The sequence below is a fragment of the Falco punctatus genome, assembly GCF_963210335.1.
Source record: "Falco punctatus genome assembly, chromosome: 5".
NCBI classification, from domain to species: Eukaryota; Metazoa; Chordata; class Aves; order Falconiformes; family Falconidae; genus Falco; species Falco punctatus.
The window spans coordinates 23785243-23804706 of record NC_137584.1 but is presented as its reverse complement, the minus strand read 5'-3'; the positions used below and the strand labels follow the sequence as shown (position 1 = coordinate 23804706).

Sequence of the window (19464 nt, the reverse complement as noted above, 5' to 3'; positions counted from 1 at the left end):
CGACACAGAGCACATGAACAATGAGACTTATTTAACCTGGGAGGAGAGAAGACCTTGAGGTCTTCTAAGAGAACTGCATTCCCAACAGGGGATCACCAAGAAGATAGACACCGATTCTTTACTGACGTTCAGGGCAAGACAGTGAGAGATGGTAGTCATAAACTGGAACAAGGAAGGTTCTGACTGTATATGAGAGAAAAAAAAATTCAACATTAGTATAATTGAGCACTGACACAGGTTGCTCAGAATGTCTGAAATCTATGTCGTTGGAAGTCTTCAAAAACTGGCCAGAGCAACCTGATATCAGTTTGATGTATCCATTTTGAGCAGGAGGCTGGACTGGCTGCCTGCCTGAGGTATTTTCAGACCGAAAACATCTTCTGATCATATGTAGGACAAAACTTGTAACCTTCCAATTCTGTTGGGGTCTGATAAGGCCTTACTTGCTGGTTTGGGCACCATAAACTCAAGGAGGATTTGGATATATTGAGTAGAGTTCCAAGTCACCACAAACATAATCAGAACATTTTAAAAAATTATTAAAACATAGGTTAACCATTTTTAGACTTCTGAATGCAAGAGAAATTCTAACGTGAAGTGTTCACATGAGGCAACATTGTTTTGTGCTTCAGAGGAAACCTTACCAAACAATTTAAATTACCTTGAACTGGGTCCTGTCTGAAACAAGAACTGAAAATAGATTTCAGGTCTGGCCCACTTGAATATGTTCTGTAGAGTTTGTAAGAACAGAGGGAAGTAAAGCTCTTGCTGACTTTTGGTGGATTAAAATAAAAAGATAATTGCTGTTCATGTTGCAAAGCCATATTGAAGAATGTCAATCAAAATGTTTTTCCTTTTAGAAACCTAGAAGGGGATGTTGCCCTGAGAAGCTCTGCTGCTGTCTATACATACTGCAAATCTCGAGGACTGTTTGCAGGTGTATCTCTGGAAGGAACATGTTTAATTGAAAGGAAAGAAACAAATCGCAAGTAAGTTCTCTTCAAATCTACAACATTCATTGAAGGCACAATGGCAAAATTAACTAGGACACATTCACTTTGGAAAAAGTTTGATGTCAGAACATACTGTGCTGAGTTTAGAGTTTCTTGAGGGACAAAGTTTTCTTCAATTTAGACATCTTGCAGTGGGTATTGAGATGACACTGAATGTTTAGACATTGTATGTTGGTGGGTTGACCTTGGCTACTCAGCAGATACCAAACAAACTGCTCTGTCACTCCTCCAAACAGGATGGGAGGAAACAAAATAGGATGACAATGGGTTGAAGTAAAGGCAGGGAGATCACTTACTGATTACTTGAGCAAAAAAAACTTCAACTTGGGGAAATTGATTTAATTTATTGCCAGTTAATATGAGAGTAGGATAATGAGAAATAAGAACAAACAAAAAAAAAACCCCACCACCTTCTCCTCACCCTTCTCATCTTCCTGGGCTCAACTTCACTCCCAGCTTCTGTTTCCTCCCACTGAGCAGCACAGGGGGACTGGGAATAGGGGTTGCGATCAGTTCATCATACGTCTCTGCTGCTCCTTCCTCCTCATGCTCTTTCCCTGCTCCAGCATGGCATCCCTTTCACGGGAGAAAGTCCTTTGTGAAATTCTCCAGCATGGGTCCTTTCCATAGCCTGCAGTTCTTCATGAACTGTTCCAGTGTGGATCCTTTCCACAGGGTACAGTCCTCCAGGAACAGACTGCTCCAGCATGGGTCTCCCACAGTGTTACAGGTCCTCACAGAAAACCTGCTGTTGTGTGGGCTCCTCTCCACAGGTCCTGCCAGGAGCCTGCTCCAGTATAGGCTTCCCATGGGGTCACAGCCTCCTTTGGTCATCCACCTGCTCTGACATGGGGTGCTCCATGGGCTGCAGGTGGATAACTGCTCCACCGTTAACCTCAATGGGCTGCAGGGGACAGCCTGCCTCACCATGGTCTTCACCATGGGCTGCAGGGGAATCTCTGCTCCAGCACCTGGAGTGCCTCCTCCCCCTCCTTTTGCACTGACAGAGTTGTCTCACTCACATATTCTTACTCATCCCTACCAGTTCCTACCCCTTACTAAAACTGTGCCATCTAAACCCAACACAGTACTGTAGAAGACATGTATTGAGGTATGCACTGCATAATAAGAAATACTGTTTTCAAACAAACAACAAAAAAAGAATTGGTGTAGAGTGCCACTGAACTGGAGGAAATAGCCAGCTTATGGAATGCTGCTTCCTTGGTGCAGCCTGTTAAGTTTAAAATATAAGGAGTCTCTGAGCATCTGGCACTCGGTGTTCTGTGTTTATGAAAACTTTGATTCTGCTAATAACAGCAAAGACTAACACTGATCTTCGTGACAGCATGTTAATAACTTTTAGCTATCTCCATTCATAAAATTAAGGCTCCAGTGTTTCCATTAAGGCATTTTGCTATGTCATTAAGGAATATATTACAGTGTTTTGAAAAGTGGTCTGTGTTTCTTCAGTTTGCTTTGTGATTGGCTTTCAAATGGTCTAGTTGATGCATACTTGCATGACCAGGAGCAAAATACTACTCGTAAAGAACATTTTGAAATAAGGTGGTAGGTAGGCATTCAAGTTTGCTACAATTAATTATTATTACAAATGTACAGCATTGAACTAGTTCTGTCTTTTTTCAATAGAAGATCAGTAGGAAAATGCAGGGCCAGGGACCTGGGGGAAACATTGGCACGAGATGAATTTACCTAGACATTGAAATGTAATGATAATCAAATACTTTTCTTTTGTATCAGGTTTTATGGACAGGATATTCGTGCTAGTGCAATCTTACTTGGTGATGTGCCTTTTCCTGCTCAAGCAGAAGATCTTTATGAAACTCTGGCATCCTTCACTGAAGTATATGAAAATGAAGAGCAAAAAAATAATCCAGGAAAAGCTGTAAGGGAACAAAGACGGGTTTGTGCACCTCTTTTTCACATAGGCTTTTTCTATTACTGAACTGTTCCTTGCTAGGAGTAATGTTGATGTTCATGTGGCATTCTTAAAATCTCTATTGGATGCTTAAAGGCAGAACACATTGCAAATGCTGCATGGGAGTAATACATTCGTTCAAGTATTGCCCTTGTAGGCTCTTTTGGACATGAATGATACTGATTTTGCTTTGCATCCTCCAGAATAACAAAGTATACCCTTGTTTTTATAATAGTGCATAATAAAATCTGAGGTGATGATCAGAAAAGTTTGTTTGACTATTCCTAATCAAGATAATCTGCAAATAATAAGCATACTAGGTTTGGCGTGGATATTATAATTTTCCTGCTTTTTCTGTCTTTCACTCAATCACATTTACAATACAATACTAAGACTGTAGAACATGTTTTCTTGTAGATGCTGATGTTACTTACAGGCAGTCATTTACCTTTATCTTTGTTAAACCTGTAGTGAGTTACTTCACAGTCATGCATATGTCGCTAGTTCTTTAGTATGTTTCTCAAGTTCGTACAGTTTCAGTAGAGAAAGTGATTTTATTTTGTTTTTTTCAGTGTAACTTGACATACCTCTAGTCTCTGAAGTTGCAATCTACTTCCAGGTCTGATACGACTTTTTGTAAAAAAATTTGTATATTTTAGGTAAATGACCCACCTGCTAGGCCATCATCAAGACCAGAGCCACCTAAACCTGCTGTGAGACCAACACCACCAGGTTAAAAACATTTTGATAATAATTAATTTATTCCCTATATAAAAATAAAGCATTAAAGATAAGGAATGTTACACAATTATTATAGTAGTATCTGACTCTAAAAATATTTTGCTAATACTCTTCCTTGGGAAGCATGTTGGAATAGTGCCATGAATGATAAAGGGTAAAGGTTTTGTTTGTTTCATATTAACAAACTTTCTCACTGACAGATTTGCTATAGATACAGCGTATGTATAGTTACAGAAGCATGTAATAGTTCAAAGGAAGTATTCATGTTTATTGAATATGTAAAAGCCCCATGGTTCAATGAAAATGGTTCTTAGTAAAAACAGTAGTCCTACTAGAAACTGCTAGTCTTATTTCTAGAAACTTCTGGCTTCTGGGAAACTTAGTTTCTCTTTTAGGTTGTCGTTACCTTTCAATAGGTAGAGGTCTTCCAGTAGAGCAGAGGCGGCAGAGTTTTGGCTCTGTAACAGTTTGTTACTTGTCTACCTAAGTGCTCTCATTGAAAGTGAGGCTTTACTGTGCAGCTTTTGTTGTTAACTTGATTTATTTCTGTGGACAAGGATATAAGGCAAGGCCCTTATTTGTTTCTTCTGTACTGCTCCTTAGATAACTGCAATAATTTTGTAACTATTGAACATGTATTAGAAAAGTAGTATATGAAATAAGCAATATGTTAGTATATCATATAACTTGCTACTTTATTTTCTTTTTCAGCTAAAAAGAATACAAACAAACTGTATCCTGAACTTCCAAATGATTATGCCTCTCTGAGTGAGTACTAAGCATACACGTACTTTATTAATGCAGTGTGGAATCTGAGAAGACGTAGAAGTACTGTAGAAGACATCTAACAGTAGCTGGCCATGTGTGTTTTTCTTTATTGTCCATGTGTTAAAATAAGATGCATGCCTTGTATGCGTTCCTGAAAATATTCGTAACTGTGAATCTTACTCCCAGGCTTTATATTCCAACAACCATGTTCTTTTTCTGAACAGCAAAGCTCTTTTGCTTGATTCGGTGAGCTTGAAAAATGCTGGTTTATGTTACCACCTAATTGAAGTGAAAAAGAAAGCTGATGTAACAAGCTTGTGTCCAAGTCCTTATGCAAGGTACTATGACTCCTCTTCTAATTAAAAGTGCTTCCACAGGTCATATCTGATTATGCTGGCATAAACATAGATTTCCATTGCAGTTACACTCCTTGAAGTTTTTGTATTGAGTTGAGGTAACTGCATTATACTACAAAGATACTACTTGTTCATTGTTCAGTTCTGATTCTCTTAAGCTTAAAGCAGTTTCAGCTCTAATAGGAGAATCTTACTCTGTAGTATTTGTAATGTAACTCTTGAACTGTGAGACCCATCATCTGCAAACTTGTGACCTGTTAGGGAAAATTTTATAACAAAAGTGGTTATGTTCATTTGGCTGCTGTAGTGTTCTCTCCTACCAGGAGTCTCATCTTTCACAGGTAAAAGACTGTTAGCTGTTTTAAATTTGGTGAAATAAATTATTCGCCCATGAAATATATTCTCAATTTGATAAATAAATGCTTTAGTGGTCTCTTCTAAGTGGTCTCTACTATGACCAAGGCCTTCCATATTTTACACTTATATATATGTTTATATGTATGTGAATATGTACACACATTTTCATACATTGCATGCACTACTTGGAAATAAAATTAAATAAAACCTCTCTTTTTTTACTGTTGAAAATGTAGCTAAAATCAAGCTTGATAATAGATCACAGTGAAGAGTATTTCAGGCAGAGTACTGTGATTTAACACAGTATTTAAACACTGTTGTCTGAAGGCCAAAATCATGAACGCAGTTTTTATTTCTTGGTTCATGTAAATAGAGATTTTCACTAAAAATTAAGATGTTATATGTGTCATTGTCTTTATATTCTCCTTCATATCTTCTCTCTATGTGTGGCATTGATGTGTGTGTCTGTTGAGGGCACCAGCATAGGAGGATCTTAAGCTGAGCTGTTGATGTGACTTCTGCAGATCAGAGACTTCCTGAGAATCAAAGTTTGCTGTTGTGCTGTAGCACTTTTACCATGAAAAGTGTGATGATTCTAGTGATCTGTACTCAGTAGCTGTCATCCAAAACCAAAGAAAAATTGGTCTTCTGGTCATTAAAACTAAATTTTCCCAGTCTTAAAAAAAACCTGACCAACTGAGAAGTTGTTTCTAAAGCAGCAGGAAAAACTTGCACACACATTTGCTATACTAAAAAGAGTGTTCTTCCATTCAGGTGCAAGTAAAAAGGTAAAAATCTTCTAGTGTCATTTGTTGATGGCTTTCAAGATTCATTGAAGTCAAAATGTAGACTCAATCAGTCTGCTACTGAGGATTCCTAATGATTTCTAGAAATACACAAGTTTATCTTTCAGCAGTGTAAGAGGCAGTAGGATCTTGTGTAAATGACACTTTCTGCAAGAAATCTTGTTTTGTAAATTTCTGTTGATCTTACAAGCTTGGCATGGTATATTTTGCTTTCTGTGGCAGACTCTATTTCCATAGGTAACAGTTCAAATGCTGTCTGAATCCACAGAAGTGGTATATGTTTCTGAAGGCTGAGGAATTGGTCTATCAGAGGGGAAAAAATCAAAGTTGAAGTCAGTTCCCCTGAGTGTCTCAATACTGTAGCCTACATGCATGTTGGTGGGGGGGCTGGAAGAGGGTTGCAGTCCCTCTCACATCAGTAACAAAGGGTGTATTAATGCTGGGTGATAGACTACAAGGAGCCTTAAGGCCATACCTCCTGTCAATAATCTCTTCCTGCCTGCTTATAGTCCAGATGATTTCAACAGAAGCTGTTACTCGTACTAGCCAATCTTTATTGCAGGATTAGTTGCTGCAACGGATGTTCTGCAGTAATTTGAAAAAAAAAAAAAAGTTCAACATTTTTTGTGTCTTTCTAGTTTTTAAAAAAAGTTTTTAGATAACTAATAAAAAAGTGCTTGGAACTAATCTTTAGGAAGCTACATTTGGTGTGTAGTGGCTGCTGCAGGAGTAGATCTTGATGTTGAGTAACAAGCCTGTCTGGGTTGCCAGTAGTAAGGACTTGCTTTTGAGCAGAGAGGGGGCTGTTTGGCATTGTGTTATGAGGCTTTGCTTTTGCAACAGTAACAAAAGTAGAAAGGTTGAAATAATTAATTCTTCTCATTAGTTGGAAGAGCTAGACTTGTGGATGAAACATTTTTAATTATTTTATGTGGACCTGAATTATCTAGATAGGTAATGTAATATAACCTATGTCAAATGCAAGAAGGATGTTAAATGAAAAACATGTTTTTCTAAATTGATAGTATGATACTTGAACTCAAATGCAAGTAGATTTTTTTCATGTAACTGAATAATACTTAAGGTAATTCACTTAGTTGTAAAATCAGGTTCAGTAATGCTTTAAAATGTTTCCAGAACCTTGGAAATACCACAAATAATTGTAAAAAAATTAAAAAAAATAATATGTAGACACTTTTTACAATTAAAAAAAACCCAACAACAATAACTAATAGCTGATACAGTTATTGTGATTCAGTGAAGTATGAAGTTTCTACAGTAGTTGAGATTTTTCTGGAGACTGTTCAGACAAAGAAATTAAATTTGCTTATGAGTATGAAAGTTCATGCCTCCTCCCTTACTAGAATTAGGGACTTTTGGCTTAATTTTTCTACTTGTCCCCTCCATGTTGTACAAGCTAGTAAAATGTCCTTCCAAACTTTATTACCACAATCTAGCTTCACTTTATCAGGATAGAAGGTTTCTGTGGAGTTCTGTACTACTTTGGTAACATCAATGACTTGTGGTTCTTTAGTGGACTACTTGGGCACTGTAGAGTCACAAGAAGTTTATTAGGACAATTTTTTTAGATACATGAGGTTGACAGTTTGTCACACTAGAATATCTAAACCTAAATACTTAGGTTTTCATTAGTGTCATGATTTCTAGTTATTTCTGCTTGGGATTCTGCCATGGAGCAGCAAGTAATCAAAAATGTCGATAAATTGTTACTTGACTTACCTGTCTGTCCTCCTAACTGCTGAATACTGTACAATTCTGGAAACGTTGCAGTGATGCAATTTGCCAGTTGAACTGGTAGCAGGAGTAGCGATCTGCTGGTAAATGTAGGAGCTGAGGTAGAGTGGCGGGAACTGAATCATTAACAGGCAATTTGTTCAGAATCAGAAGTCAGATATTGTTTTCACTTTTTCTTCAGCTCAGCTAATCAGAAAAGGACTGGTTCACGTGTTTGGAAAAGAATCACTTAAAAGTGCTAAGATGCTGAAACAATCAGGAAACAGATTGAGGCAGGAATGGAGATTTTTGTATTTCTCTCAGAAACACTGGTTTTCTTACCTTCCACAAGTACTCAAAGCAAATATTTTTAAATTTTATCTTGGGGGAAAATGTGAGCCCTTTTCTTTTGACTTTTTGAACTGAATAAATTATCTGTCTGCAGACATTGAACTCTTAGGACTATTGTGCATAAAATAATCACACCCAAACTTGATTGCAGTAAACGTTTATCAAAAAACCAAATGAAATATGAATTGTAACTATTTTTTTCAGCAGAAACTTTTCACTTTGAAATTATATTAAAATATTAACAGATTGTTACTGCCCCATTAGGCATATATTTGTATTCTTACATACTGAAAGAAGTGCTATGTCAAGCCTACTGATGAAGACGGAGGCAGATGAGAAATTTGTCACTGTTTTTAAGAAGCCAAAAAACCCCTCCTTCCTTCAACGATGGTTTGAGTGATTTGTCAACTCGTTATTAAAAATTCATGCCTTCCCATATGAATTTGTCTGCAGCTTTCAGACAGTGATGTTTGTGGCTTTCTTCACTGTATTAAAGAGCCCTTTCCTACCCAGAGGGTTTTTTTTTGTTCACCTCTTGTTCCCTTTGAGACACTTGTGCTGTAATCAAATCACCTTTTGATCTTCCTTGATCTTTCTTTTGATTGCTAAACAGATTGATGAGCTCTTTGTCATAAGTCATTTTCTCTTTCCTCCCAGATTTTAAGTAGCGCTACAAATAGTGAATACTGAGATGTGAGCTCACTGAGATCAATAAGGTTTGGGCTCCTAAAAGCTATAATGAATTTGGACTAAACTCCAGTCCTTACCATTTATATTATTTATTTATTCATTTATTAATCTTACATATTGCTGCTCTATGTTAAAACAGCTGAGATACTGTCAACCCTTTTTGATTAGGTGGTACCATGAGGTTGTGGTAGACTTAATTGTGTTGACTAAATCCCTCTCAGAGCTGCTGCCTTTCATGGTTACAGTTCTCCAGGGATCAGGTCTTGCCCAATTCTCTATAATTTCAGAGATGATTTCAATGTTTCTTTCGGTAACCTATGAATGCCAGATGGTTCAGTAGATCTATGAAAATATGTTTGCAGTGAGAATTTCAAGACAGGTTTTCATGCCTCCCTAAGTATATTTTTGTCAAGGAAACTTGAGGGTCTGTGTGTGAATGTCTTTTTGTTAGTACAGTATGGTGTGCGTGGCTGGGTTTGGGTTTTTTTGTGGCCAGTTACAAACATGTTAACTAAGCCAACACAATTACATGAACTAAGAATTCATAGAATGCTTCTGAAGTAAAAAGCTTTAAAAAAATAAAAATGTATCTTGCAGCTCTCTGAGGGCAATAGCATAATCTTACTTGTGACTCCACCTCCTGTTTCACTTATTTTACTTGCATGCCTGTTCTGCAGCTCAGTTTCCATCTGACTTATGATCTTGTTATTTATAGAGCTGCTACCCTGTAAGATATTGATCAATTTCAGGGAAAAGACAAAATATAACCTGGAACGTGAACATGATTCTAGCTGTCTGTGCATTAATTAATACCTCTGTACCTCTAAGTGTACAGCTGAACTTGTTTAAACACAATGTAGTGAAACAATAGAAATTTTAGATAGAGCTGCTGAAAGAGAGCATTACCCTATGTGCATGCAAATTTAAATAGGCTTGCTTGGCTAAATGTGTATTGCAACAATCACTTTATTTTTCTGATATGCTTCTCGACTTAATTTTAACAAACTAGTATTACTTGGAACAACTGAAAATTAACTAGAAATCTAACATACAGGTATTTATATCAGCTATGCAGTTCCACATTGAGAAATACCCTTGGCAAAAATAAATACTAAGAACTGCACAGTAAAAGAAATGTAAGTGTGCCCAGATCTCCTTTTGATAAGTGTCTTTTGAATTGGGCATTTTTATTGTAATTAAGACTAAAAGCCACAATAGTAGAGTAAAAGTACTTCATCAGTTTTGGAGCCAATAAAATTCAGGTATCTCTGTGGTCTCAGGCTAACTTTTTCCCCAGTGTAATACCTGAATTTTTGCTTTTTCTTTGTTGTCAGAAAACATATGTGTAATGTCTGCCTTCCTAGAATACTGTCAATATTGCAGTTGTTGCTTCTGTCTGTTCTGGATCAAGATGACTTTAAATGGTGTCATCATTCTGAAGATTTATTTGGCAGCTTGAATTGTAGCAAAAATTAATTAAAAGCTTTTAACTTTTAGTTCCATAAGATTATAAAATGTTTTTTGTACCACACTATATGCATAGACCTGGAAGGGAGAAGGGATCCAAAACCTGTTGTTTTTAAGAGCGGAGGAAGACTCCGTGTTTAACAATGAGGGGGAAAATGTGTTTTGCTTTTGAACTGCAAATGAAAGCATCCATGGAAACATGATTTATTTCTGTCACTGAGACTAGCTGATATTTCAGAAATATTGGCCATGAGTCATTTTCATAGACAGTAGAGTGTACACTTTTAAAAGTGTGTTCGTTAATGGGAATATGAGAACTTGGAGATAAATGGAATAGTCTGCTCCACCTGATGGAGTGCTGATAAAGGAAGCCCTTCTTTCAATTGAATTTCCTGTATTTTTCTGTGATATTTCTGAGGTGTTACTCCTTGTAGGTAAGAAAGTTACCTGGTTAATGAAATTGTTTTCCCATTGTGTGCCTTCATGGGGAAGTGGAGTAGACATTTTTTATGGTGAATAAAAAATACTGATTTCAATAAATAACTGAAAACTGGATAAAATAGTTAAAATAACAAACTCCAATAAAATCACATGTGTGCATATTCCTTTAGGTGCTGTGGATGTGCTGTGCCATGTATTTGGAACTGAAAAAAGCCACCTTTCATTCTTAAGTTCATGAATCCTTTCCAAGAAAGGCAAAGATTTGCTATAGGATCAAGTAGAACTATTTCACATTGTAAGCAAGAAGCCTTGTCAAGCTGTGCAGTAATCTGTTCCTTCTATACTATAATTTGAGGAGGAACTCCAGCAGATTATGAACTGTAGAATCAGTAAGACAGCTCAGTGTGACTAATAGATATTTGTTTTAGAAAATTTTTACAAAGTGAGATATATGATGTATCTGTCATAATCCTTCATTACATTGTCTACTACTTCAGTAAACGTGAAGAAGTTAACCCCCTGGAAAGTAAAGTGCCTTTTTGTTTGGTTTTTTTTTTTTTTTTTTTAAGAGTTTTATCTAAGCTTGGTCTATTTTTGTGTTTTTCGTGGCAAGGCTTGTGACATGTTTATATTTAGTTACCAGAAAAATAAAACATCCATCTGGTGGTCCCCCACAGTATTAATTTTCTTGCTATTATGAGCTCTTTCTTAATACTAACCAAACCCAGGAAATCCCAGGAAATTATTTTTGAGACTGTTTTTATCCATGATTCACTTTTACTAGGATCGTACTGTTACTATTGTGAATGTAATAAGTCAGATAATCAAGCTGCTTATGGCTTATGTTGTGGCAAGCTGAGAGGAAAATATGTAGCATGCAGGACTTCACTGGTCACACTGAAACAAATAACTTACTGCATATAATCAGCTAACTCAAAATACAACGCAGCACAGAGAGATTGAGGTCAGACGTGCTAGAATGAAATTGGGGTCTTTCTGATGTGTTGCGTGCAGTGGCAGAGAGCTGTTATTCTAAGTATGAACCAAATATACTGATGCAGGGAACAATATTTTTTTTCTTGGCATTTTTTAATGGCTTAGAATAAAAATTAGGAAATTAAAGCTAAATCATAGGAAAAATCTCCATGCAATCTCTACTTAATTTTTTAAGTGTAAAGCACTATTAAGATGATAATTCTGATTGGCATCAGTAAAAATGTGAAATTGTTCATGTAAATATAAAATTGTTAAATAGTGTAGGTTAAAAGTCTTTTCTCTGAGGCCCTTGTAAAGCATGCAGCTCAATGTTTTAGCATATGTATGAAATATATGCTTCAAAAGTTGTTTCAAAGCTGTGAACTGCTTGAGATAGTATTTTCTTTCTGTATTGTTTAAATAGTAGGACAAAGGCAAGTTTAAATTGCTTTCCTATCTTTTATCTAGAAAAGCCTTTGGGAGTATGGGAGATTCTGCTTCATTAATACTAATAGAAGCCAAACAGAACATTGAAGTACCTCAAGGAAGTGATAGATACACAGGATTTCTATCCAGACTGCGGCAAAATACCCTGTGCTTGATTGACTTGAGATGAAAGTTAACACTGGTCTAAGAAATTGAAATTGTTTTGCTGGTGCTTTACATATCTGTCTTGATAGTTAGGGACTAGAAACTTCACTACATCCTGTCCCCAACATTCCCCTTATCTCTGGTGAGGGGCAGGAAAGAGATGGGAAGAAATGCTGCATGTCTGTTCCTGGAAAGATACTGAACATCTACTTTATACTATGTGCTAAAAGAAGACCGATAATACTTTCCTTTCTTGGGATACATATTTATTTATTTTTTTACCCTGATGGAACAACCACATTTTCCACGAGCAGTAAAATTAAGTGCTATGGTTTCCCCAAAAAGCAATGTCTTCTCTGTCATGGAGGGACCTGGGGACCTGCATGTATCTTGGCTCTGCTAGTTCGGTTTTACATCGTGCAGATCAGCCAGCTGGATATTGTTGATTTGAACCAAGGTCATTCGCATTTTGTGGAAAAACTGTTAGTTCCTGAATAAGAAAGACGAGGCCTTGCAAAAATAAATCAACAAAGCAAATGCCAATATAAACTGAATTAGTATGACAAATAGCTGTTCTAGAAATGGTGTAATAATGCTTACTTTTATGAAAATATATGGTTTCAAGAAACTTCTTACCTGTTCATGGGAAGGTCTGGCAAGGATTCCATTGAGCCATCTCTGGTTATATTCCATTGGGTCTCTCTTTCTCATTAACAATTTTATTATATATTAGGCAACCTTCACACCCTCTTTTTTTCCAGTTGTTTGTTTCTCTAAGAATCTCAACTCTACTCTTCTGGAAGTGAGGTATTATTAATTGTTCATACACTGTGAGAGTTGCACCCCTCTTCTCCCTTTCCTGTCAGTGATACATGTCTGTGTTCTTAGCAAATTCTTCAGTATTTAGCAAGTAAGGTGTCAAAAAAAGATTAAAAAAATAAGAAAAAAGAAAACTCTTCTGTAAGGAAAAAATAGAAGGGAAGAGGTTGTTCTATTACACAATTTCATGGTTTGGTCCCTGTCATGAGATTCAGACTGTCTCTTTGCTACTTCTTCCACCAGTTCTGCCATTTGTCAACTACTACTGAAGGATGAGGAAGGATTTGAGATCAGTGGTACAGCTGAGTTTGGGGCAGCAGAGAGAGTCTGGAGGTACTGTTGTCGGGGGGAAAATATCCGCCGTCATGTTTGTTGCACATTGGACAAATTAGAGTTAGTGGCCAAATCCCATCTGCAAGCCAGAATTTCCTCATAACTGGAACTAAGGGATATTTTTTGTCACAAATGTAGTTACTATAAGCTTTTTATTGTGAAGGAGCATCTACACATCCAGTATTTCACTTGACCTAAAAGCATACATAGCATTTGCATCATGTTCATAAAATTATGAAGATTACTGTCAATACTGTTCTTAAATTGTAACTGAGAGTTACAGAATGTTTACTGTTTCATTTCATGGACTTTATCATAACTGTCTACTTTTTGGCCGGGGTGCTGTAATGAGTATTCAGTGAAGGCTGGCTGTGCTAGCCTGGGAAGCATAACATGAATATGGTGTGGTGATGGTGGCAGTCTAAATTACTTCATCCTCATGAGGGCAGTTGTTGCAAGTTGCAGATTTTCACTGACCAGTTTAGGCTCTAGTTCGTGGATCTGTGCTGTTTCTAGCTCTTACTGAAACTGTTCAGTGATGAATTAGGGGTATCTACCTTTCTCCTACCAGTTTACACTGTGATCAGATGACACAGGAGTGTGCCCTGTGATACTGTAAGTGAAAGTGCAATTGCTTGGGTCACCATTTGGCAGAGGAAAGGAACATCTGCTGAAAACCTTTTGAAGTTACAAGCTGATGGAGCCTGTGGTATAGGTAGAGCTAATAGTGGCTGTATGGGTAGCAGAGCAACATAACGGCAATGAGAATAAGTAATTGTGGCAAGAATAAATCCTAGCATAGATTTCAGCAGCCCCTGAGCCCTTTAATCCAGCTAAAGTTAACAAGAATTTTCTATATGTTGCAGATGTTCACATAGTATAAATATGTTATCATGAAAGTGCTAGACTTTGTATTAAAATATTTAGGAGATACCAGGTTTTTTTAACAGAAAGCAGTTTCTGAATCTTTCTTAGTGACTTGAAACTTCTTTCTTATTTTCATCTGAATTTATTCTTAGCAAGATTAAATTGGTTTTGTCTCATGCTTTCCTATTCTTTAGCTAAAATACTTTTCTGTCTTACTCCTTTGTCTGGTAGTAGTAACCTCTTTCACCTGAGTTTTATTCTGTGAAACTCATTTTCATTTCCCCTTGAAAAAAGGCTTTCTATTCCTGGTCATCCAGTTTTAAACATCAGTGACGAGACTTGCCAGCAACACTTCAAATGAGGCCTTGTGCCTAATGTTATTTTGTATGTTTCCATATGAGATACCTCTTTGTCTCCTATAGGTTTTTTTCTTTTAAACTGTTTTTTCTAAACAGTGCAGAGAAGTTTTTCTCCTTGCAAGGCTGAAATAAATTTTCAATTAGTATTTCACAAAACATTATGCTAAGAACCTGGCAGAAACTTTATAGAATTAAGTTGGGTTTACTGCTTTTTTTTTTTTCTTTTTTTTCTTTTTTTTTTTTTTTTTTTTGAGGCTGTAGATTGTTTTCCAGACTGGGGTAAAAGCTAAGACTTCTATCAAGTGAACTAGCTCATGTGCCAGTAACACATTAGTAGAACTTTTGAATGTCACAGTACAGAGATTTGAGAAGCGAAAGGCAGAGACGGCATTTTCAGGTTGAGGTGTTAACGCAGTATGTGTAGAAGAAACACAGAGAAGCTTATCAACATAATAAAAAGTCCGCAAATCGTCAGTTTTACCTAAATAAAGCAGTGCTTGGTTCTCATTACTGTACTGTATTTTTCAGAGTATGAAAGTTATGCTTGGCATTGCATCTCAGCTTTTGCAGTATGATTTCAGCACTGGCATTATTTGCATTGATGCAGTCTTGAACATAATAAAGCCCTTGACATTGATACAGTTTATTGGACCATTTCAGTTTGAATGAAAATTTAAATATTTTTTTTAAAGGCAGAAAAATGCAAAAAGTAATCAGCAAAAGTACTGTTATGGAATTGAGTCTTGCAAGCAGGAGGTGGGTTTTTTATATCCTAAATATCAAATACATCCACAGATGCTTGACTAAAAAGGCACTTCTTTAATGCAAAAGCTGAGTGTGCTGAAACAAAGATAGAAAGCATTCCATCAGCAGATGAAGATGATGAGCCAGCATGTTCCCTAGTAGGCCAGAAACTCAAAACCAGTGAAATACATTTCATACTGAATGAGCTTAATTTGCATAGTAACTTAAACTTTAAATATAGTCTTCTCTGTTTCAACCACCAATAAACCCACCAGTTTTATTTGCTAGACATGACACTGTTCAGTAGTGACACAAGTTGGTGACATGGAAGCTGTCTGAAATGCTCTGAAATGTGGAAGAGGTCAAAAATACTTGAGCCTTTTTCTGGGTTTTGTGAGTCTATTCTAGATGTGTGTATACCACCTTCGTTCCATGCACACACATTTGTAGCAGATTATTATTGTCTGTTGGAGCTCTGGAGCAAAATTAAGGGTAGCATATGTTGTACGGAATGTCTGTAGCTGACTGTGCTTTGTACTGTCGTTTAACAACAAGTATTAAACATGTAATAGTTTTTTTCCACCCACCATTTTTTGTTAATGGAGAACTTAGTTATTAAGTTATTGCGGAAATCAGCCAGAGGGCTTTGTAACTCTGGAAACCTGGACAATGTACCTAGTTAAACTAATACATAATGTCTAGCTCTGCAACTAATTCAGAAAATGGGCTTTGCTGAGATGGTTCCCGTGGAAGTGGAAGAGGGCTTAACATTTGGGTTTGCACTCCTTTCTAGGACTGGGGTGTATGTGTAATACTGAGAGGTATTGAAGAGTGTAGTTCCTGGAATGATACAGGTGTTCCTTGATGTTATCCAAGGTACCTTGAACATTTTGAAATTGCCTTAAATCTACAGCTGCTCTAACAAAATAGACATCAGATCTTCTCAATACGGGACACTACTTTGCCTGTAAGTGATCGTAGAATAGAGCAAAGCAACTGGTGCCTGCCCTCCCTGTTCAGAGCAGGTTTGTGTAACTGATTGCACAAAGCAGCATTTGTGGGGGCATTTAATGAGCACTGCTTTACTGCAGTGTCAGTGGAGCTCAGTTACCCCAAAAAGTCCATCCTCATTTTCTTAATTATGAAGAAGGAATTGTCTTCAGATTTCAATGTTGAATTTAAATACTTTGAAAATTTTAAGAAACTTTTTTTCATAAAGTAGAGAAAGACAAGTGGTTTTGTTTACCTACCGAAAACAAGCCATAGTTAGAGGCAAAACAACAGCTAAAGCAAGAGATTATTTGTTCTGAGCATGGTTTGCTCAATATCGTGTCTCCTGGCCTTTGATCAGATTAGCATTATTGGAGATTAATTGGATCAGCAGTGGCATATGACATACTTCAAGTATCTGTACAGAAAGATTTTTGCTTATATCTGGTTATAGCAGATTAATACCTGTAGATATAAAATGTCAAATCTAGTGTGCATATGTAGGCCTCCCCAGACATCTGTTAGTGAGATCTGAGATTGTTGTTTTGTGTATACTGAGGGTTTTCTGAGGTGAGTCTACTTTTGATAAACAGAATCTAAAAGGTCATTAAGGAAATTAGTAGTTTAACGTGGATGGGACATTTGAGATTTCACTTGTAAGACTGAAGAAACACTTGGTTTGTAATTTGTCCAGAAACAACTAAAATAAAATTTGTAAGTAGCTGTTCCCCTCTAGAAGCTGAGATAAAATCCTTTCTTCTTAGGTTAAAGGCTGAGAGGTGTGATCTAAGAATATGGAAGGTGAAGCACGTTAGTTTGAAAAAAGAACTGATACGTATAGTGGTGTGACTCAAGAACTGAAATTATTTTCATGGCTTGTAGTAGTATTTAGGATACACTTGGTCTACTATTTTTCTTTCTGAATGAGAGTTGCATGGAGACATTTTTCCTAAGTGGGCATTAACACATGTAGTATCTTGTTGTCATACAGGACCTGAAAAGTTAGTATCTTCAGAGAGTCTTAGTGTGTAACATAGTACGATACACTGCTGCTTTATTCCCCTTTTCCTCACCCCCACTGGCTGATGTTTCGTGTTCTCTTGAGAGAAGACAGACATGACATCTTTAGTATACTGCCGCCTTCTTTGTTTAATAACTCATATGGCACTTCCTTTCATCCTGACTCTCCTTACTTCACTTCCATCTTAAGTCTTTAAACACAGACCAGTTGCCACTTTCTAAAAATGCTGCTGCTTTAGGCCTTTTGACAGGCATAGGGAATGATAAAACCTGAGAATGGACATTGCCCAATAAGTGCCCAGTAAGTGAATCTTAACATTATGAAGTTTTTTGTTTCTCCTTATCATGATGATGTAACCTAGGAAATTCAGTGATCTGACTTAATTTTTTTGCAACCTAGCCATGAACATGAACTCAACATCACCTTTGTGGGTCTGAGTCCCAACTTTGAGCCAAACAATATTCGTTAAAAAGTACTTACAAATAGTAAAGCCTCAGACTTCAAATGTCATCAAAGCATGGACTGTTAATTGCATTAAACTTTTATATCCATGAAGCATTACAAAGATAAGTATTCAGTATCCAGTGAACTATACCTAATGAAGTCTTAACCTCCAATTTTTATACCAGTTTTCCAAAAGTCACATGGAATAAGACACTGTATCTGTCATGTTTTTATTATTGCATGTGGCCATAAAGTGGGTATTTTGAGGCAATATTTTGTAACATCACCGTGGAAAATTTTTTTTCTTTGTTTGCATTCTAGCAAGTAAATGATCCAGTCATTTTTTAATAAAGGAATTATGTAATACATGCAAGAGGTTTTTAAACTTGAAGAAATATTCAAACTGGTAGTCATATCCATTGCAAGCCGCAGATTTTCTATTTCAATAACAGAATGCTAATTTCTGTTGCAGTTTTCAATATTTTTGATTGCTTTCTAAACTCCAAGTGGAAAAATTAATGGTAACAAAAGATATTTTTTTGTTGTATGTGTGCATGTAGTTAATAATCATAAAATTATGTACTTTTGTAGCTTTATTTTTTTACATCTTAGAGTATGTGTTTTTCTGTGTTTTCAGAGGTATTCTGTGCATTTTTTACTGTTATCATAACATAGATGTAATAGTTTCCATTGTTTTGTTTCTAAGGAGACAAGTTTAGTCACACGCACACGTGCTTTCAGACAACTGAACTATTTCTAAGATTGTGTTTTAGAATATCAACAAAGTGTGTCTTCAGTTGTTTCTTTTTTCTAACCCCTTAGAATTATTATGATCAAACCCACTGTTAATTCACATATCTTGAATTTAAAGCTAGCCATTCTTGGTTTAAAACTCTTGTTTAAAAGTTTAAAATGTAGTAATGACATAAGACATAAGATGCTTAATTTTAAAGGACTGAACAGCTTGTAGGAAAGGGTATGTAGGAATAATTTGTGATTTCCTCAAAAATCCAGAACTAAGCCTTACGTTTTCCACACACTCCCTCTCAGTTCCCTTCCAATGCTGTTTTGACTATCCCTGACACAATTCACCTAAAAATCAAATCTCTGTGGGGCATAACTTCATGTTCATCAGTTATCTTCATAGCTGCTGTTTTACATAATAGTTCAAAAGTAGATGTAAAATGTACTTGAAACCAAGAGCGTAAGTTTAGATGTAGTAAAAGGTAGATGTTCCCCAGTACAACTGATCATACATAACCAAGACATAGGGTTTGCCTCTTTCTTGAAAAAGGTGCTGTGTCACTGAGACTATTAGTTTCAGCTTCATAATGCTTTGGAGAAAAAAAAGAACTGAAGAATTAGTATTATATTGGACACACCATGCAGTTTCTTTCTCCATATTGGTAGTCCAGCACACAGTGCTTTGCCTTGAACCTGATTAATGCTGTTCTTAACTGTTTTCTAAATTAATATCAACACGTCAATTTTAGGCATGTTTCTTCAGTCTCTTTGAAATAGCTGCACCATTTAATTCACATGCTGGTATTTCTTCTTATGGTCATGAAACAGATAAAGACACTAATCACAAATCTTTATTTTCCTTCCTAACTTTGCATCCTCTCATCTTCTGTTTGCTAGCTTCCTTTTTTTGTCTTTGG

The 19464-nt window shown here is 36.4% G+C and overlaps 1 protein-coding gene across 3 annotated transcripts in view; it reads left to right on the top strand.

The window, feature by feature from the left end:
• Positions 1 to 19464, top strand: part of SH3YL1 (SH3 and SYLF domain containing 1) — a 54619-nt gene that overhangs the window by 18369 nt on the left and 16786 nt on the right. For 2 of the 3 annotated variants that reach the window (XM_080387825.1, XM_080387826.1), the window contains exons 6-9: positions 861 to 989; positions 2772 to 2934; positions 3609 to 3681; positions 4402 to 4458. In XM_080387825.1, coding sequence (XP_080243951.1) covers positions 861 to 989; positions 2772 to 2934; positions 3609 to 3681; positions 4402 to 4458 — 422 coding nt within the window. The remainder of the gene's footprint in view (positions 1 to 860; positions 990 to 2771; positions 2935 to 3608; positions 3682 to 4401; positions 4459 to 19464) is intronic. The other variant, XM_080387827.1, reaches the window with a different exon arrangement.